Genomic DNA, 20,301 nt, shown 5'->3' on the forward strand with positions numbered 1-20,301 from the left:
GAAGCTTGCTGTCCATGCTCGGCGACCATCAAACTTAACTGAACTGGAATTGTTTTGTAAACAGGAATGGCCAAATATACCTTCATCCAGGACCCAGGAACTCATTAAAAGCTACAGGAAGTGACTAGAGGCTGTTATTTTTGCAAAAGGAGGATCTACAAAATAATAATGTCACTTTTATGTTGAGGTGCCCATACTTTTGCACCGGTCATATTTTGTTTAAATGCGGATTGCACATTTTCTGTTTGTACACTAAACTTCATTTCAATCCAGAAATATTACTCAGTCCATCAGTTATTAGATATATGAAACTGAAATAGCTGTTGCAAAAACCCAAATTGTTATAAAGAAAAAAGATTAACATTAATAGGGGTGCCCAAACTTTTTCATATGACTGTAAAGAGATCTTTAGAAAAAGTATTTAAAAAGATCTTTTACGATATGCTAATGAGCGCAGGGACTAGTCCCCTGGCCATTAGTCACCCCTCATTACCATGTTAGTGCGTCTCTGTGGGTGTGCTAACATGCTAATGAATGTGCAGCGTCAGAGGATGATCTCAGACACTTTTCTGCTGCCATCACTGGATTTCGGCTCAGTGCGCATGACCCTGGAATATCAGTCATGCGCACTACTTCAATTTGAAGCCAGGACGCGTACACCCGGCTTTACAGTGCGCATGACCGGAACTCCAGGGTCATGCGCACTGAGCCGAAATCCAGCGTCGGGCAGTGATGGCAGCAGAGAGGTGAGTGAGATCATGCTCTGACACTGCACATTCATTAGCATGTCAGCACACCCACAGGGACATACTTACATACTAATGGGGCCGACTAGCCAGAGGAACCAACGCCTAGGTGACTAGTCCCTGCGCTCATTAGCATATGATAGAGGATTTTTGGAAATACTTTTTCTAAAGATCTCTTTATCTATTCTAGTGTACACAGGGACAGTTAGGCATGGATTAGAGATATCTAACTGCTCGTGGCTCTGGCGCCGCCAGGTGGTCACAGAGGTACATTACACCCTACATAACACCTTCCCACACATGGTTCCATCAGCCACAAAATCCTAGTCACCCCCCCCAGGGTAACAACGGCACACCAGTGGGCAGGACCAGGCGGATTGGGAGCGCCCACCTAGGGGTCTTGAGGATCCGAGGGTGGGAACAAGTTAGTCTAAGTTTGGAGTTTGAAGTTGAAGGTCAAGTGGAGAGGAGTGACAGTGACAGACTGTCAGTGGAAAGCTGAGCCTAGTGGAGAGTAGACAGGGTAGTGGCCCTGGTCTGCTGGCTAGGGGGCAAGCAGTGGACCATGTTCAAAGGCGACGGGAATACGGTTGAGGGAGATCCAGAGTGGACCGGGACAGGGTTGGAGCCTGCCGGTACTGACAGCGGAGATCCGGTCCGGAAACTGTGCACAGGCGGGGTACCTGGACCCTAGTTAGAAGACGGTTGCAAGCCCCTTCTCTAAGTCACCAGGCCGGGAGCAGGTTTCAGGCCTAGCTCCAGAAGTTTAGCCCAGATAGAGCGAAACGGCAGCCCACCGCGGGGGATAGGGTATCCGCATACACCCACTGAAATCCCAATGGTCAGTTTTCGCGGGCACATCTCCCAACCAAAATAAACCGGGAGTGGACTTCCCCGTTCCAGACGGAGTCGTCCAAAAGTGAGGAAAATTACAGAGTGCCGGAGGAAGGGACATCGGTACACCAGCCGGGTGTGGGCCCCGAGTACACCCGGACGCGGAAGCCGGCCACTGACACCTTGGTTTACCAACGGACTTGTGTGTAATTCTTCTACAGGGAGTACACCAACATTCCCCGGTCCTGCCCGGCGCGTCACCTCCGGCCTGCATCACTCCCCGTGTTCTGGACACTGAGCCCCGGGGCATCCATCCCTACCCACGGAGGGGTTCACATCCAGCTGCTATCCCATCTCTCCCCGGGTGCTCCCCAACAGCAGCGGTGGTACCATATCTTACCACACACCGTGGGTGGCGTCACAAAGTATCTACAGCAATCCCCGTACAAATACGTTCCCCTTTTTTTTTTATTTAAGTGTTCGCGCGACCCCTGGGTCCGTAAATCCCTCGAGCCACTGCGGATCCGAGCAGCCCGGCTGCTACTGACGTGGGGGCAGCACACATATTGGACCTGACAGGTTCCCTTTAAGGGCAAGTAAAAAATGTCTGCTGGCCATAACAACCAATTAAAGGTCAGCTTTCATTTTATAAACAGCCCTAAAAAACGAAGCTGCGTTGTGATTGGTTACTATGGGGGTATAGCTGACCTAGTTTTTAGCTATCGTCCACCTCTGTCAGGGCTTGTCAGTAATATGAGAAGACTGTCCATGGGGGAGTTTCCTAAACTCCACTGAAGTGAGTGCTCAGCCCCCCACGCCTGATATCAGGGAACAATAGACTGTATACCACACTGTCTCTTTAAATGCGGCGTCATTCAATCAAAACAAGTCGCAGAGTCACGACCGCACCACACACAAGCCATGGCAGGCCCGAATATGCTGCCACATGCCCTGTCCGCCGTGCTGTCTCTAGAAGTCCACGACTTCACGTCACAATAAGACGACATAGAGCGAGCTCAAGACACAAACAACTCAGCGTCTTTCTCCTCAGCGGCGCAGGACTACACCTCCCGTCATGCCTCGGGGCCGGCACGCCTGCGCAGTGCGGAGCGGCTTGAGTGGCAAGTTGTTTGTTACAGTGTAGCACCAGCTGCTTTTTGCACTCTGGAGCCGCCGCTGTGCGAGTCTTCCTGAACTCATTCAGCGTCTCAGTTTCCCCTCTCCCTGAGATCCCCCTCTCCTTCCATTTACCGGCCCTTCCTTACTTTCCCCTATCAGCTGCACTGGAAGGAAAGAAAAAAGGAGAAAGGTCTGCAATCGACACAAAAGGCAACAACAGTATTCCCTCTAGATGATCTACAAATGAGAAGAAGAAAAAGATGGAACTGCATATCCTAGAGCACAGGCTAAAAGTAGCCAGCATAGCCAAGGAGAACATCCAGCTGTTTACCTATGGATTAATCAAACTTGCCTTTCTGTCCTCCAAGACCAGGTAAGTGGCCACCTGGGCACTGCAAAGGGGGCACAACTGGGGCACTTCTCACTGGCTGGCAGTGGATGCACAAAGCCCAGAGAAAAACAACTTCATGCCATTGAATTGCTGGGATCCCACAGGATGACTGTGCTGTCACTGGAGGCAGTGAATGAATGGAACAGGTGTGGATTTAGCCTAGAAAACAAAGGTCTAATATATATATATATATATATATATATATATATATATATATATATATATATATATATATATATATATGTATGTATATGTATGTGTACATGGTGGGGACCGCGGATCCGATTGGCCAGACACTAGTTATTTCCATATACCCTCCAATACATGGCTGGAATCTGGTTAAACCATACCACATCCTCCCCCCCCTGGATCCCCCCAGATGTGGATCTGTCACCCCAGGGTGGGGGGTTTGCTTTATGTGCAGGTTGTCCTTCCTTTTTGTTTTTTTCTGTGCTCCATGTTGCAGTAAAGGTTGTTTTTGAGGCCTGATGACCATTCCTGTCTTCTCCAGGAGCCCATTGTGCTAGATTTTAGGATAACACCTTGTGCCCATTGTTCTGCAGGGTGTAGCAAACTTAGACAAACACATAGCTAAAGTTTGCCTATAGGATCAATGGTCCATCTGAAACAATGGCTTGTTTTTTGATAAGGGGGAGTGGCAGCCTATGTAGAGCTCTCACAAATGTGCACAGATATTACTTGAAGCTTTTGTCTCCCCAGTGGTCGAGCTCTGCCATTGTTTGCAAAGTAATTTATTCCAGACCCTTGTTTACTTTCTTTCCCTCTGCTGTGGGGGGATGCAACTGTTACAATCCAATGTTTGAAAATGAGGGGTACCATGGCCTGCAGTTTCCCTGTGGGGGAATGACAGGGTTAATTGCATTATTCCATAATAGCTACTAAAGCTATGTCTATGCCCCCCTTTCCCCCCCAGGTTTCCTGGATCAATTATAATTATACTTCTATAGGTTGTTTATGATAATGAGCATATAACCCCAAGACATGTCGGGCGGGGGATGACATATTTTGACTGTTCCTTTTATTTTAATGCTGCCATTTACCTCGGTTGCATGTTTGATGAAATGGATGTTTACAAGGAGCGGAAAAAGTAAATGTTTCTTCAATACTTGACACAAAGACAAGCTCTGTTTGTGACCGAGGCCTGGCATTTTCCATGGATGTGATACAAGGTGTTGGGGAGTTCAGAGAACCCCCCCTTTTTAAGCTTTCTGGGCCTTGTTGTTGGCAAATTTGCATTATTCTTGCAGCAGCGGAATTAAGGAATGTGTGGAGTATAAAAGGATAGTCTACTCAATAACTAAATACTGCGGGAATGGAGTGGTCCATGATAATGGGCACTGTGCTGTGTAGACCCCTTATTTGATACCAAATATATATACAATAAGCATCAGTGGTAAGCACCTTCCATGGTCAGCGGCTGAGTGTACCATTGTAGTCTTTTTCGGACATAGTGCTGATTTTTTTTATTGAATGGACCAAAAAGCAGTGATGATAAAAGGCAGCTAGTATGCCGAGTCTTACACGGTCTCACAGGAAATATTCGGAGGGAACACACCCCCTTTCTCACTCCTATGGAAAATGTTCAACAAGAAGTGAAAAATGGTTCATGTAGCAGATTGGAAACAAGCTATAATAGCAGCATGTAACCTAGCTCCACTGGCAGGACCCCAGTAAAGATACGCTGTTTCTTTCGGCTTGACATAAAGAGAAAACGGCAGATAAAACCAGTTGCGTGCTCACCTTGGAGCTGAATAAAAGCACATATAGGGCTATCAATCATCTGCTGCAGAACCTCGAACTCCATGATCCGACAAGCAATGGTGAAGGATAAGATGTGGTTAAATCTGCGCTGCTTGACAGGTTCAGACAATGTGGTATTCCATAAAGCAGTGGTTAATTGAATCTATGCGTTTCGAAGCCGCCGACTCCTTCCTCAGGATCACAGCCACATATCTGATTCAGACCGCATTGTCTGACCCTCTGTCAAGTAGCGTCGATATAACCACATCTCTTTCTTCACCATTACTTAGTTCTTTATGTCATAAACTTAGGTTTGAGGCACACTTGACTTATTATAGTCCAGAAGTTAAGCCCCTTCCTCATGTATAGGTTTGTGAGGCTTCTGGGGTTACTAGGAGTCACCAGGGCTGTGGAGTCGGAGTCGTGGAGTCGGAGTCGGAGCTCATTTTGGTGGAGTCGGAGTCGGAGTTGGAGTCGGTATAAAATGCACCGACTCCGACTCCTAAAATATATAATAAATTGGGGACAGGAGTGCAATGCAGAATGTGCTGAATATTTTACTAAATAATAACATTTAGTATAATGCTTATATTTAAGTGAAAAATTTATTGTAGTATAATGTGAACATCAGACATTTAATTGTTTTTATGATACAATAATCAAGATATTTGGATAGAACATAAAATATTTATTGGATACAACTTTAGAACACAAAAAACTAATAAATTGTAAATATGTAATATTATATATATATACACAGTGTATATACACACACAAGATATATATGTAATCTACTGTATATTACATAGTGTATTACATATTTACAATTTATTACAGTTTTTTGTGTTCTAAAGTTGTATCCAATAAATATATTTTATGTTCTATCCAAATATCTTGATTATTGTATCATAAAAATTATTAAATGTCTAATGTTCACATACACATATTCATGTACTACAATAAATTTTTCACCTAACTATAAGCAATATATGTAGGAGTCGGAGCCGGAGTCGGAGTCGGAGCCGGAGCCGGAGTCGGAGTCGGTGCAAGAGAATTTGAGGAGTCGGAGTCGGAGTCGAAGGTTTGGCTTACCGACTCCACAGCCCTGGGAGTCACCATAACCGGTGGTGCTCTACATTCTCTGACACTCAATAGACAAGAGAATAAGTGTGGCACTTGCCAATTGTGGAAAAAAGGGACAGATTATATTGTCAATACTGACTTCGGGAAATGTTGTTTACTCTTATTTTTATGCAAACATCAGAAGTTAGTGATTTTTGTAGACCTGCAGAAAATCTATTGGGTCGTACAGTGCTATACAACATAACCAAAATTCACACACCTCCTTATGGTCTGGTATAAGCAGGTTCCCAACATGTATCAACTTCCTAATATATATGGCAAATGTCACCTGCAACTGTTGCAAGGACCGTGACCTTCTTAAAGCCCTACGCAATGACTAATGTAGGCTGAACTTGCTGATATCGATGGGTTTGGCCGACAATCTAATGTGTATGGAGGCGCTGGGAGATGTCGATAGGGTCCAATTGGGTATTGTTCTCCCAGTGATAAGCCACCAGCACAAGAGTGCTCTGCTGAGTGTGTAGGGCCGTCGGCGAAACAATCAGCCATCTAATGTTTTTGGGGCCTTCTATTATTATCATTATTTAGCCTACTTATAGCACCAACAATTCCAGATATCGTCCTTGGATTTGAACCCAGGACTAGAAATTAATTAACTCGACCTGTAAAGTTCGGGGTTTATACCGAACACTGGGTTTCCGGGGCTCAAACCCAAACACGTTTTTTTTTTTTTAATAATAATAATAATAATAATAATAATTAAAAAAAAAGTCAGTGCCCTAGTTCAGGTGCTGTTTGTATACTATCCACTCAATCAAGCATTGGGGTGCTCTGGTATGCTCGTTGGTCAGCCTAGTGAGACCCGATTGCAGTCTCTGAATGGCTCTCACTAGGGGTAAAAACTGTATTTTCGGATGCTGTGTGTGTAAAAAAAAAAAAAAAACAAAACCCTTCCCTTCCTAGAAATGCTCTGCATATGGCTGGCAGTATGTGGGTGGAGAGCCAAACTGCCCTATCATTGACTTCCATTATACTCGCTACTTGAGTCCAGCCCGAAAATTCAAGTCCCCAGATTCCCAAACACATTTTTAACTAAATTTCGGCCGAACCTTAACATCCACGCGTCGATTCATCTCTTCCCATGACTCCAAAGCAACAGTGCTCACCACTGAGCCACCATGCTGCTTTTTATTTTTGGTTTACAGTTAAAACTAAGTCTGTCTCAAAGTTCCATTGGGAGTAAGGGTACCTTCACACTTAGCGATGCAGCAGCGATCCGACCAGCGATCTGACCTGGTCAGGATCGCGGCTGCGTCGCTACATGGTCGCTGGTGAGCTGTCAAACAGGCAGATCTCACCAGCGACCAGTGAACAGCCCCCAGCCAGCAGCGACGTGCAAGCGACGCTGTGCTTGCACGGAGCCGCCGTCTGGAAGCTGCGGAGACTGGTAACTAAGGTAAACATCGGGTATGGTTACCCGATGTTTACATTAGTTACCAGCGCACACCGCTTAGCTGTGTGTGCAGGGAGCAGGGAGCCGCGCACACTGAGCGCTGGCTCCTTGCTCTCCTAGCTACAGTACACATCGGGTTAATTAACCCGATGTGTAATGCAGCTACATGTGCAGAGAGCAGGGAGCCGCGCACACTGCTTAGCGCTGGCTCCTTGCTCTCCTAGCTGCTGTACACATCGGGTTAATTAACCCGATGTGTACAGCAGCTACATGTGCAGAGAGCCGGAGCCGGCAGCACAGGCAGCGTGAGAGCTGCAGAGGCTGGTAACTAAGGTAAATATCGGGTAACCACCTTGGTTACCTGATGTTTATCTTGGTTACAAGCTTACCTCAGCTGTCAGACGCCAGCTCCTGCTCCCTGCTCGCTTCATTTGTCGCGCTCTCGCTGTCACACACAGCGATCTGTGTGTCACAGTGGGAGAGCGCCTTTGAAGAAAACGAACCAGGGCTGTGTGTAACGAGCCGCGATCTCGCAGCAGGGGCCAGATCGCTGCTCAGTGTCACACACAGCGAGATTGCTAATGAGGTCACTGCTGCGTCACAAAAACCGTGACTCAGCAGCGATCTCGGCAGTGAGCTCGCTGTGTGTGAAGCACCCCTAATACTGATATTTGTCTTTAAAAGGAATCTGTCAGCTGATTTTTGCTGTGTAATCTCTGGACAGCATGAGGTAGGGGTTAAAAGACTGAATTCAGTGATGTGTCTAGCACTGTGAGCTTACTTAAAATGAAGGTTTTATCATCAAGATCTGATCACTGCTGGAACTACAGCCCTGGGACTACACCCCCTTCTCTGATAAGCAGCTCACTGTCAATAGACAATGTACACAGCTGTGGGAGGGGCTAGCTTTCTCAGCTCTGTTACATGTAAAAACTCTTGATTGTGTCACTACTACTGCACCCAGTTATCTAAGTGATACATCGCTGGAGTCAGGGTGTCTTTTCCTACCTTCTTCTGCTCTGAGATTTAGAAAAAAAACCTTGAGACAGATGAATTTGAAGATAATAATGTCCAATATCATATCCTCCCTTTTGTATCTGCAGATACATTTCTTATTATAACCTGTATGTCATCTCTGCTTTTAGTAAACTTTACTGGAGGCTCATTCCTTTCTGTATGAAGACTGTCAGATAGCCATTAGTAGTGGCTGCTGCTCAGAAGGAAAAAAAAAGCTCTGGCCTTCTTCCACAAGTCTGCATAACAACATTACATCATCATTTATCCATTCATATGTGTGTGTGTATTTCTACATATATCTGTAAAGAAAAGCTGCGCAAGCAAAGCTTCAAGTCTGTCAACAAGCGACTTTAACCATTTACTCATATTGGGTATGTGTGTAATAATATAGAAAAATAAAGGTATTATTTTATGTAAAATTCCATAGGGAAGCCATAAAAACTGCCAGCTGTCGGTATTTTCAGGAGTTCGAGAATGGGATGAGACATTAGGATTTTTTTTTTAGAACCCATAATGCAAAAATCAAATTCTAGATATTTACTAATTTCAGAACTAAAGTTGTATACAATACAGAAACGTGAATAGTGACAATGATGTATCAATATTATTAATAGTGCATTTGATACATATATAAATACATTCCTATATGGACACATTAGTGAAACTTGCAGCCACATAATGATTGCTTCCAAATGACATTTCGCCTGCGTGTATTAGTAAACACGTTTCTGCCCGTGCAGATATATATCCCCCATGTTTACAGAGCTCCAGTTGTAGCCTCTCTCCACAATCTGTTATAGGGCCCCCTTCTACCATGTGGTCTATTCTTCTTGAGGTCCTTGTGCCTAAAAATAAACATTTAAAACTGACTGTAACCAGCTTTCACTAGGGGTCAAAGTTCAGTGTGTTGCCTAGCCTAATATCTAAATACCCTAGACTCTTGGGAGACAGTCAATGATTTGTTTTCCCTTTGTTAGAAAACCTTTTAGATTTGCTACAATTTTTGCTTTGTCTTTTCACGGAGTTACGTTAGTATTTTAATGACAGTACGATTTAAACACCTTTTAATTTGAGCCAATGCCAACAATAAAAGTTGGGGCGTTCACTGAGAGCTTGTAATATTGTTAATCCTGCCCTTTTCCCACTCCGCTGTGACATTTGTGAAAGACATTAAAAATGTTAAAGGGACCCTGTCACCACTTTTTTGGCGTATAAGCTGCAGCCACCACCACCGGGCTCTTATATACAGCATTCTAACATGCTGTATATAAGAGCCCAGGCCGCTGTGAGAACATTTAAAGTGTTTTTTTAATACTTACGTAACTGTCGCGTGATGGGCCATATGGGTGTCTCCGTTGTCCGGTGCCGGCGCCACCTCTTTTGGCCATCTTTGTTCTCCTTCTCTAGCCGCGGTGAATGATGGGTTCGACGTCATCCACACTCGCCGGCATTCAGGTCCTGAGCAGGGCAGATCAAAGTATTGTAATGCGCCTGCGCAGGACCGGTGAGTGTGTATGACGTAGACGCGTCATGCACCCAGGCTTCAGAAAGAGGACGAAGATGGCCGAAAGAGGAGGTGCCCGCACCGGAGAACGGAGACACCCATAAGGCCAACCACGCGACCGTTAGGTAAGTATTATAAAGTGTTTTTTATGTTATACCCCCAGGTTGGGCTTTTATATACAGCATGTTAGAATGCTGTATATAAGAGCCCAGTGGTGGTGGCCGCAGCTTATAGGCCAAAAAAGTGGTGCCAGGTTCCCTTTAACAGCATTTATGAAAGTGTTAGGAGTATCTCTCATGTGTGAACATCAATGATCTTGAGAAATTCACTTTCTTATGTAATTTTGTAAGAAAAGTTTACATACACAAAAGGTGGCTACTTATATATGCATTAATCTAAGCCTTATCAGCGTGGACAAATTTAACCATGCCAATTAGTAGTCCACAGAAATCTAAAGAGGACCCGTCACCAGGGGATTTTTTTTTTAACCCTTTTCACCTCCGGGCAATTTTCTATTTTTTGTTAACATTTTTTTCCCCCCTTCTCCCAAGAGCCATAACTTTTTTATTTTTCTATCAATATATCCATATTAGGGCTTGTTTTTTGCAGGATGAGTTGCAATTTTGAATGATACCATTCATTTTGCCCCATATTGTACTGGAAAATGGGGAAAAAAATCCAAGTGTGGTGAAATTGCATAAAAAGAGTGCAATTCCGCAATTTTTTTTTCTTTACCATGTTTACTATATGGTAAAACTGACTTGCCATTTTGATTCCCCAGGTCAGTACGAGTTTGTAGATACCCAACATATATAGATTTACTTTTTTCTAAGTGGTGGAAAAAAAATAATGTAGAAAAAATAGTTGCGCTTTTGGCACCATTTCCTGAGACCCGTAGCATTCTCATTTTTCAGGATCTGGGGCTCAGTGATGGCTTATTTATTGCATCCTGAGCTGATGTTTTTAATTTTACCATTTTTGGGTAGATGCAATGTTATGATTGTCTGTTATTGCATTTTAATGCAATGTTGCAGCAACCAAAAAAAGCCATAATTGTTGTTTTGATTTTTTTTTCTAGCCACGCCGTGTACCAATCAGATTAATTGATTTTATATTTTGAAAAATCAGGCATTTCTGACCACAGCGATACCAAATATGTGGGGTTTTTTTGTTTGTTTTTTGTGTGGCAAAAGGTGGATGATTTGAACTTTTAGTTTTTTGGGGGTTTCATATTTTTTAAGTTTTTTTTTTTTGTTTTTTTTTTATTGATTTTATTAGTCCACTTAGGGGACTTTATGTCTGCATAGTCCGATCGTTTCTGCTGTTCAGAGCGAGGCTTCAGCATCCCTGTGCACAGCAGAAATGATGATCTTCTACAAAGGACAGGTTTCCTTTAAGTGCTTTGGGTGGGACAAATCAATTCCTAAAGGTACCTTCACACATAGCGAAATCGCTGCTGAGTCACAGATTATGTGAAGCAACAACGACCTCACCAGCGATCTCGCTACGATTGACAGATAGCAGTGACCAGGCCTCTGCTGTGAGATCGCTGGTCGTGTCGGAATGGCCTGGACCATTTTTTGATCGTCAAGGTCCTGCTGGACAGGATGCATCGGTGTGTTTGACGCCTACCAACGACCTCATTAACGACTCAGAGCTCAGACACGTAACACCGAGATCGTTATACAGGTCGCTACGGTCGCTGTATCGTTGCTGCATGTTTGGGAAGATCTGACTGATATCTGACCAGCAGCCATGTAGCGACTTACCAGTGATCCTTATCAGGTCACATCATCTTCGGGATCGCTGGAAAGTTGTTAAATGTGACGGGGGCTTAAGCCTCTGCCTCAGAGGTTGTTTCCCCACCTAGCACCAGCCTTTTTACCTTAATTGATAGTTCATATCTGTGTGATGTCAGGCACCAGGCTAGGAAATTAGACCGCTATCAATCTAAAAAGGCTGCTTCTGTTCAGGGAAACAACCTTTAGAGGCAGAGGGTTGGAAAGTACTTTGCCTGAAACGCGTAGACGCAGACACTTATCTGGGCTACTTATGTAGCAAAATGGGTTTATTCCATGGCTTTTAAATTTATTTCTCAATAAAGTAATGTTTTAAATTTTATTGAGCGGTGCTGGAATCTCCATTTTTTTCACATTACATGGAGACTCTGCTGTGTACATCACACAGGGCATACAGAGACTCTGCTGTGTACATCACACAAGGTACACGGAGACTCTGCTGTATATTTCATGCAGGGCACACGGAGACTCTGCTGTGTGCATCCCGCAGGGCACACGGAGACTCTGCTGTGTGCATCCCGCAGGGCACACGGAGACTCTGCTGTGTGCATCCCGCAGGGCACACGGAGACTCTGCTGTGTGCATCCCGCAGGGCACACGGAGACTCTGCTGTGTGCATCCCGCAGGGCACACGGACACTCTGCTGTGTGCATCCCGCAGGGCACACGGACACTCTGCTGTGTACATCCCGCAGGGCACACGGACACACTGCTGTGTACATCCCGCAGGGCACACGGACACTCTGCTGTGTACATCCCGCAGGGCACACGGACACTCTGCTGTGTACATCCCGCAGGGCACACGGACACTCTGCTGTGTACATCCCGCAGGGCACACGGACACTCTGCTGTGTACATCCCGCAGGGCACACGGACACTCTGCTGTGTACATCCCGCAGGGCACACGGACACTCTGCTGTGTACATCCCGCAGGGCACACGGACACTCTGCTGTGTACATCCCGCAGGGCACACGGACACTCTGCTGTGTACATCCCGCAGGGCACACGGACACTCTGCTGTGTACATCCCGCAGGGCACACGGACACTCTGCTGTGTACATCCCGCAGGGCACACGGACACTCTGCTGTGTACATCCCGCAGGGCACACGGACACTCTGCTGTGTACATCCCGCAGGGCACACGGACACTCTGCTGTGTACATCCCGCAGGGCACACGGAGACTCTGCTGTGTACATCCCGCAGGGCACACGGACACTCTGCTGTGTACATCCCGCAGGGCACACGGACACTGTAAAATGAGTAAAACTCATTGTGCGCACATACCCTAGTTGTTCCATTTATTTTTACTAGTAGATACACTGTATATATGAGACTAGACGCCTTGCTTGGCAATCTAGAAAGAGCAGTGTTGCATATCTCCAGGATTCTTATCTTTTTTTTTTTTTTTTTTTTAGACCTGAGGTGGGAGTTGGTTTTCTTTTTAGCACCCACTGACTAAGGCTATGTGCGCACGCTGCGTTTTTTTGACGCTGCGTTTTTGTGCGTTTTTGGCCGCTAAAAACGCACAAACGCACATGCGTCGAAAAAACGCATCAAAAACGCATGCGTTTTTACCGCGATTTGGTGCGTTTTTGGCTGTGTTTTGCTGCGTTTTTGATCTCTGCGTTTTGCTGCATTTTTCCAATGCATTGCATGGGCGGAAAACGCAGAAAAACGCAGGAAAGAATTGACATGTCAATTTTTTTTTTTTTCAAGCTCAAAAACGCAGCTTAAAAAAACAGTTGTGTGCGGACAGCAAAAATGAAAACTCATAGACTTTTCTGGGGAAGCAAAGTCATGCAGTTTTGAGGCCAAAAACGCACCCGAAAAACGCGCAAAAACACTGTGAAAAACGCACTGTGCGCACATAGCCTAATTCTCCTTTGTGACCTCAGTTCTTCTACCTTCCTCCCTCCCTTGAGGCCTAGATTACTAGAGGACTCAGGAGTAAAAGCAGGAAGCGCAAAAATTACTCCCCAAGGATAGACCCTGGACTTCCAGTTTTTGGTGGCACTAAGGCTCCTTTGACACTGCGTTTTGCCTTACGTTCACAAGTCCTGTCGGGGCATCTGTCCGAACTGCCCCTCCCGCAACCTGCAAAGCGTGTTTCGGACGCATGCACCGACAGGGCTGTGCCCAGTGGGTAAAGTGTCCTCTCTGTTGAACATCCTGATTATAGCTTTGGTTTTTCAATGGTGGTCCCAACCTAAGACATTTTGTATCACTCTTCCTAATGATGGTGTCACAGATGAGTGAAAAGTTTTAACGCAGGTACAATTGAAACCAGAAGTTTCCATCCACTATCTAAAAAGACACACAACATCAGAATAAACCTTTCTTGTTTTAGGTCAATTAGGAACCAAAATTATTTATATTTACCAAATGCCAGAATAATGAGAGAGCGAGAATGTTTTAAGGCATTTTTATTATTTTCTGCAAAGTCAAAAGTTTACGTACATTTCATTTAGTATTTGGTACCATTGCCCTTAAACTGTATGACTTAGGTTTTGGATATCCTTCCACAAGCCTCTCACAGTAGTTGGTAGAAATTTGGGCCCATTCCTCCTGACAGAACTGGTGTAACTGAGCCATGTTTGTAGGTCGCCTTGTTCTCACCGGCCTTTTCAGCTTTGCTAATAAATTTTCAATAGGGTTGAGATCAGGGCTTTGTGATGGCCACTCCAAAACATTGACTTTGTTATCTTTAAGCCACTTTGTAACCAGTGTGGCAGTATGCTTCGGGTCAATGTCCATTTGGAAGACTCATTTTTGCCCGAGGTTTAAGTTCATGGCTGATGTCTTGAGATGCTGCTTCAGTATTGCCACAATCTTCTTTCCTCATGATGCCATCTATTTTGTGAAGTGCACCAGTCCCTCCTGCAGCAAAACAAAACCTACAACCTGATGCTGCCACCCCCATGTTACACAGTTGGGATGGTGTTTATAGGCTTCAATGCTTCTCCCTTTTACCTTTAAATGTAATGTTGGTCATTATGGCCAAACAGTTCATTTATAGTTTCAGAAGACCACAGGACATGTCTCCAAAAATGAAGGTCTTTGTTCCTGTGTGCATTTGCAAACATTCATCTGGCTTTTTTGTTTCTTTTGGAGTAATGGCTTCTTCCTGGCAGAGTGGCCTTTGCAGTACTCATAACAACACAGTCTTACCAGCTTCCGCCAGCATCTTCACAGGGTCTTTTGCTTTTGGTCTTGGGTTGATATGCACATGTCTGACCACAGCACGTTTATCTCTGGTACACAGAACTCGACTCCTTACTGAGTGGTATGATGGCTGGACATTCCCATTTTGTTTGTACTTGTGTATAGATGTTTGTACAGATGAACAAGGCATCTTCAGGTATCTGGAAATTGTACCCAAGGATGAACCAGACTGGCTGATTTCTTTTGACTTTCCCATAATGCTACACAAAGAAGCAGTGTATTTCAGGTGTGCATTAAAATACATCCATAGGTGCGTCTCCAACTCAGATGTTACCAATAAGCTATCAGAAGCTTCCAAAGATACATCATCATCTGGACTGTCCCATATTGTTTAAAGGCCTAGTACTCTTAGTGTATGTAAACTTTTTGACTTTGCAGAAAGTAATAAAAATACCTAAAATATTCTCTCATTATTTTGGTATTTGGCAAATATAAATAATTTTGGTTTCTAATTGTCCTAAAACGAGAAACGTTTATTCTGATTTCATAGTAAACCTAAGAGAGAGCGCAAAATAGTGTCTGTCTTACCAGATATTAAAATAAAAGTATGCTACTGTACACTCACCTAGTGTGGTTGTGAAAGTCACAACCAACACAAAAAGCAAGCAGATAATAGGCGGCAGCCCCACGTGGAGATATCTTCAATGCTGGAGAGTAGAAGGGGTTAACGCTGTGCTGCCGCCAAAGGATGATAAAGAAAATTGTTGATTTAATGAAAGATTATTTTATTCCATAGGTCTACGCATTTCGAGCTGGAGGTGAGGACCTCTTCTCTAGGACTGCAAAAAATCAGAGAAATCAACAATGCTTGTTGATTTTTTTGATTTTTGTGGTCCTCACCTCGAAGCGCGTAGACCTATGGAATTAAATAATCTTTCATTAAATCAACAATTTTTTTTATCATCCTTTGCTGGCAGCGCAGAATTAACCCCTTCTACTCTCCAGCATTGAAAATATTCTTATTTCATGTCAGATAGTGAGAAAAATTTGCAGATGTTTCTTTTTAGATGGTATATGTAAACTTCTGGTTTCAACTGTATATATAGTCTCAGCTTTGACAAAGGAGGGAGAGGCGTCTGAAACACGTAGCTTCTACTACCTGTGGTCCGTGGTGACCGAATTACCGCCATAGGATCAACACAATTTAACACTTTTTAGATTTTTATTTATTTGCAATTAAACCTGTGGATTTTAACCCATTTTGGAGCTGGAGTTTCATTCTTATATATAGTCAGTCTCCTTGACTGGTCATTATAATACTTCTATAGGCAAATACAATGTAGACTTTTTATTTTTCATTTTCAAGGCTTAGGATATGTTTTCACAATGAGTTTTTGAAGAGATTTTGACAGTGTCTTATGGTCATGTCACACACAACGACGACGACGTCGCTGCTAAGTCGCCATTCTCTGTGACGTAGCAGCGACCTTGCTAGCGATGTCGCTGTGTTTGACATCCAGCAATGACCTGGCCCCTGCTGTGATGTCGCCGGTTGTTGCTGAATGTCCTGGACCATTTTTTGGTCGTTGCTCTCCCGCTGTGAAGCACACATCGCTGTGTGTGACAGCGAGAGAGCAACAACTGAATGTGCAGGGAGCAGGGAGCCGGCTTCTGCGGACGCTGGTAACCAAGGTAAATATCGGGTAACCAAGCAAAGGCTTGGTGACCCGATATTTACCTTCGTTACCAGCGTCCGCAGCTTCTTGAAGCCGGCTGCCTGTGTGGTGCCCCTGAGGCTTCCGTCGCCACAGGTCATTGCACCCCATCCAGCGGTGTGATGCCCCATTCTGAGAGAGGAAGAGAGTGAACTCCGGTCCCCTGGTAAATCCACACTACACCCATTGTTAGGTACACACTGGGACCAGGGAAAGTGGCAGACAACCCTCCCATGCTGCATGCTGGGAGGGGTCGTAAGACCCATCCCTGCTCCCATAGGGTACAGCTTAGCAACTGGGGAGGTGGGAGGAGCCATCTGAGAGCAGACAAAGCGAGGAAGGTCAAGTTTAGTGAGTCTACCTCAGGGAGTGAGAGAGTGAGGAGCGAGCATGTAGTTGGAAAAGAAGAACGAGAGAAAGGAGGGAGGAGGAGGCCTGCTGGAGGCAGGCAAGGAGGAGAAGAAGGAACAGAAAGAAAGCTCCAAGTCAGTCAGGAGCTGAGAAACAGAAAGAGACGCTTCCTGGTGAAGATCCTGGGACTCGGAGGGTCCAGGTGACACCACGTAGAAGACAGAAGGAGTCGCAGGGCCACGGGTAGTCTGTATAGCTGTCGGGGCAGTTTAGAGCTACGGTGGCCTGTTCCACAGTAACATCGGTGGAGGGATGAAGCTGCGACAGGGGACGGTCCCTAGAGACTGGAGGAGTGCAAAGATCATCTCCAAACAGTAAAAACCGAGGCCCAGGGAACGTTGTAGACTCCCCGGGCCAGAACCCATAGCAGAACTTCCAGAAAAGGGGTAATCAGCCGACAGGTGACCCCCCAGCCTGGAGGCTGTAGTGGAGGCCAAGCCAGGTTTATCCTATCAAAGGCAAGGCTAAGGAAGACAGCAGAAGAAGAGACACTAAGAGAAGGGTACCGGATTTTACTCTCAGAATCACCCAGAAACGGCGGAGGTCCCTGACAGTGGTCCCAGCAGTCCAAGGGTCCCTACAGTACTGTGACAAGAAGTGTGAGTAAAGAACTTGAACTGCACCCTTGGAGTGGTCTCTGTTATTTCAGCTGCATAGACATTCACAAGCACCAACTGTGCCCCGGGCATTGCTCCACCTGTGGGGAGCAGTACCACCATTGCTGCCATATCATCCCCCGGAGGCCTCATACAGCAGCGGCGGCTTATTAGCCGCATACCACAGGTGGCGTCACGAACACAAACTTTAATTCAAGCCACATATTTTACTGACACCCACCAGGGCCACGGAGCCAGGCCCAGCCACCACTGACTACCACCGGACTAGTCCGGCCCGGCACCGGGTGTCCCATAGCCCTGGGGTGGGCGAGTCACCTGCTCCCTGTACACGTAGCCAAGGTACACATCGGGTAACTATAAGCAAAGCGGTTTGCTTATTAACCCGATGTGTACTCTGGCTATGAGTGCAGGGAGCCAGCGATAAGCGGTGTGCGCTGGTAACAAAGGTAAATATCGGGTAGCCAAGCGAAGCACTTTGGTTACCCGATATTTACCTTAGTTACCAAGCACAGCATCGCTTCCACGCGTTGCTGCTGGCTGGGGGCTGGTCACTGGTCGCTGGTGAGATCTGCCTGTTTGACAGCTCACCAGTGACCATGTAACGATGCAGCAGCGATCCTGATAAGGTCAGATCGTCGTCGTGATCGCTGCTGCGTCGCTACGTGTGACCTAGGCTTTAGAGTTTCAACAAAGTGGATGGGATTTATAGAAATCTCCGGCCCCCTGTGCTTCTTTTTTACTCAGTGTAAACTGACATGCGGTTCATGTTTTAACTCCACAGCATATACATTTTCTTGCTTGTGCGCTGAGTATTCTGTGCAGATTTTACACATAGACTTGCATTAGATGCAGAAAATCTGCGGGTAAAAAACCACACATGCGTTTTTAGTTTGTTTCCGCAGCAGAAATGCAGCAAAAGCACATTTAATCCGCACATATGTATATTACTAAGTTTTTGTCAAAGCCAAATACTAGGAAATATCAAAAATAAAGTCGCTTTATTTAAAGCATGACATATCAGAGACCAAAATGCAATAAAAATGCAAGTAACCTAATTTACATACGGTAGTAGATGCAGAAATTCAGCAACATCAAAAACTCACCAAAAGCTCAACATAGCCTAACTGTAGAAAAGCATTAAAGGCACAAAGTGGACTATTTACCTCTTTGGGTTTTTTCCCCTCGATAGTTTACCTAGTAAGGCAAGGCAAGGTTAGTGTAACAATTTGTAAGGTTGCCATATCCTAATGTTGATTGACTTGTGTAAAATGGCTGCTATGGTCTTGTTTGTGCTCATCTTCCAACCCTTCTAAAAGCCTGGTAATGTAGATGACTATTGTGAAGGGTACTTTAAACATGTCTATACCTACAGGCTAAATAAACTTTGCCTTTTCAGAAGCTGTAGGAATAGATTGGGTGTTTTTGACGAAAAATTATTGCCTTTCTATGGCTCTGATTTTACGCATATTAGATTCTGACAATACCTTTTGAATATTTAGAATGGGGAGCATAAATAGCAATGGTCAACATAGTAATTAGTTTTGTATGTACCGTATTTTTCGTTTTATAAGACACACTGGATTCTAAGACGCACCCCAAATTTAGAGATTAAAAAAAAATGGGATTCGTCTTATACTCCGGTCTTGTCTTGCTGGAGGGGGGCGGCAGTGGTCGTGGAGCGGGGTCACAGGAGGTAGAAGCTGAGCTGGCTGCAGGTCAGTGGTGGCAGCGGAAGCTGCGGTGGTTGTTTGGTGGAGAAGGCCGGTGCGGTGAGTGTCCCAGTCTGTCTGCAGTCCGGGCTTCAAAGAATGGCACCCGCAGCGGCGCGTGCGCAGATAGAGCTCTCATCCAAGAGCTCCCTCTACGCATGCGCTGACTCCCGGCGCCACCATTTGAAGCTGGGACTGCGAACAGACTAGGACACCCGCCGCACAGCCACCTGGCCACACAGAGTGGCAGCTAGCAGGCTGCCCACCCACGCTAACAGAGAGGCAGCCGTACCGACAAGCACCAGGCCGCCCACACACATGGACAGACACCCTGCCGGCCGTCCGCACTCACCGACAGGCACCCGACTGCCCATACGCACCCGGCCGCCCGCACACAAAGCCGCACAGACAGCCCCCCGCCAATTCACCTCCCAGCAAGCTATATTCGGATTTTAAGACGCACCCCTCATTTTCCTCCCAAACTTTTGGGAGGAAAAGTGCGTTTTATAATACGAAAAGTACGGTAAATATTTATGCTACTCACTTATGTAGCTCCATTAATTTTCACAGTGCTACAGACATCTTTTTTTATCCCTGTCCCCATTGGGGATCAAAATCTAAATTCCCTATCAGTATGCCTTTGGAGTGCATATAGGCCATATAGAGTTTCCTCTGGGAAGATGATCAGATGGGTTTCTTTTGTCATTTGCTGTAGGTCCAAACATCTCTAAATCCTCCGAGCACTAAAGCTGGTTGTTGATAAATGTGTATAAAGCGCCTTCACATCTCTGGAAACCTCAAATGATCCTCTTTACTAGGAAGATTCTGTTCCTCATTTGCACTTGGAGAAACCAGATCCTCTATTTGATAGCCCTCTCGACATGTATTAACAGTTCTTGAATTCTGATGTTATTTTTACATTTCTGAAACTTGTAACCAGATAGATGACTTGGAGGAAATGGATGATCCATACATCTGT

The 20,301-nt window shown here is 45.3% G+C and overlaps 1 protein-coding gene across 2 annotated transcripts in view; it reads left to right on the plus strand.

Annotated features, from left to right (window-relative positions):
- The first annotated feature begins 2,568 nt into the window (after positions 1-2,568).
- The window catches only part of CASTOR2 (cytosolic arginine sensor for mTORC1 subunit 2), a 239,244-nt gene continuing 221,511 nt past the window's right edge, over positions 2,569-20,301 (plus strand). For both annotated transcript variants that reach the window (XR_012750522.1, XM_075336350.1), the window contains exon 1: positions 2,569-3,072. Coding sequence is in view for 1 of the 2 variants with exons in the window: in XM_075336350.1 (XP_075192465.1) it covers positions 2,960-3,072 (113 nt within the window). In the remaining variant the exon portion in view is untranslated. The remainder of the gene's footprint in view (positions 3,073-20,301) is intronic.

Source organism: Anomaloglossus baeobatrachus, chromosome 2, assembly GCF_048569485.1.
Source record: "Anomaloglossus baeobatrachus isolate aAnoBae1 chromosome 2, aAnoBae1.hap1, whole genome shotgun sequence".
Taxonomy (NCBI): Eukaryota; Metazoa; Chordata; class Amphibia; order Anura; family Aromobatidae; genus Anomaloglossus; species Anomaloglossus baeobatrachus.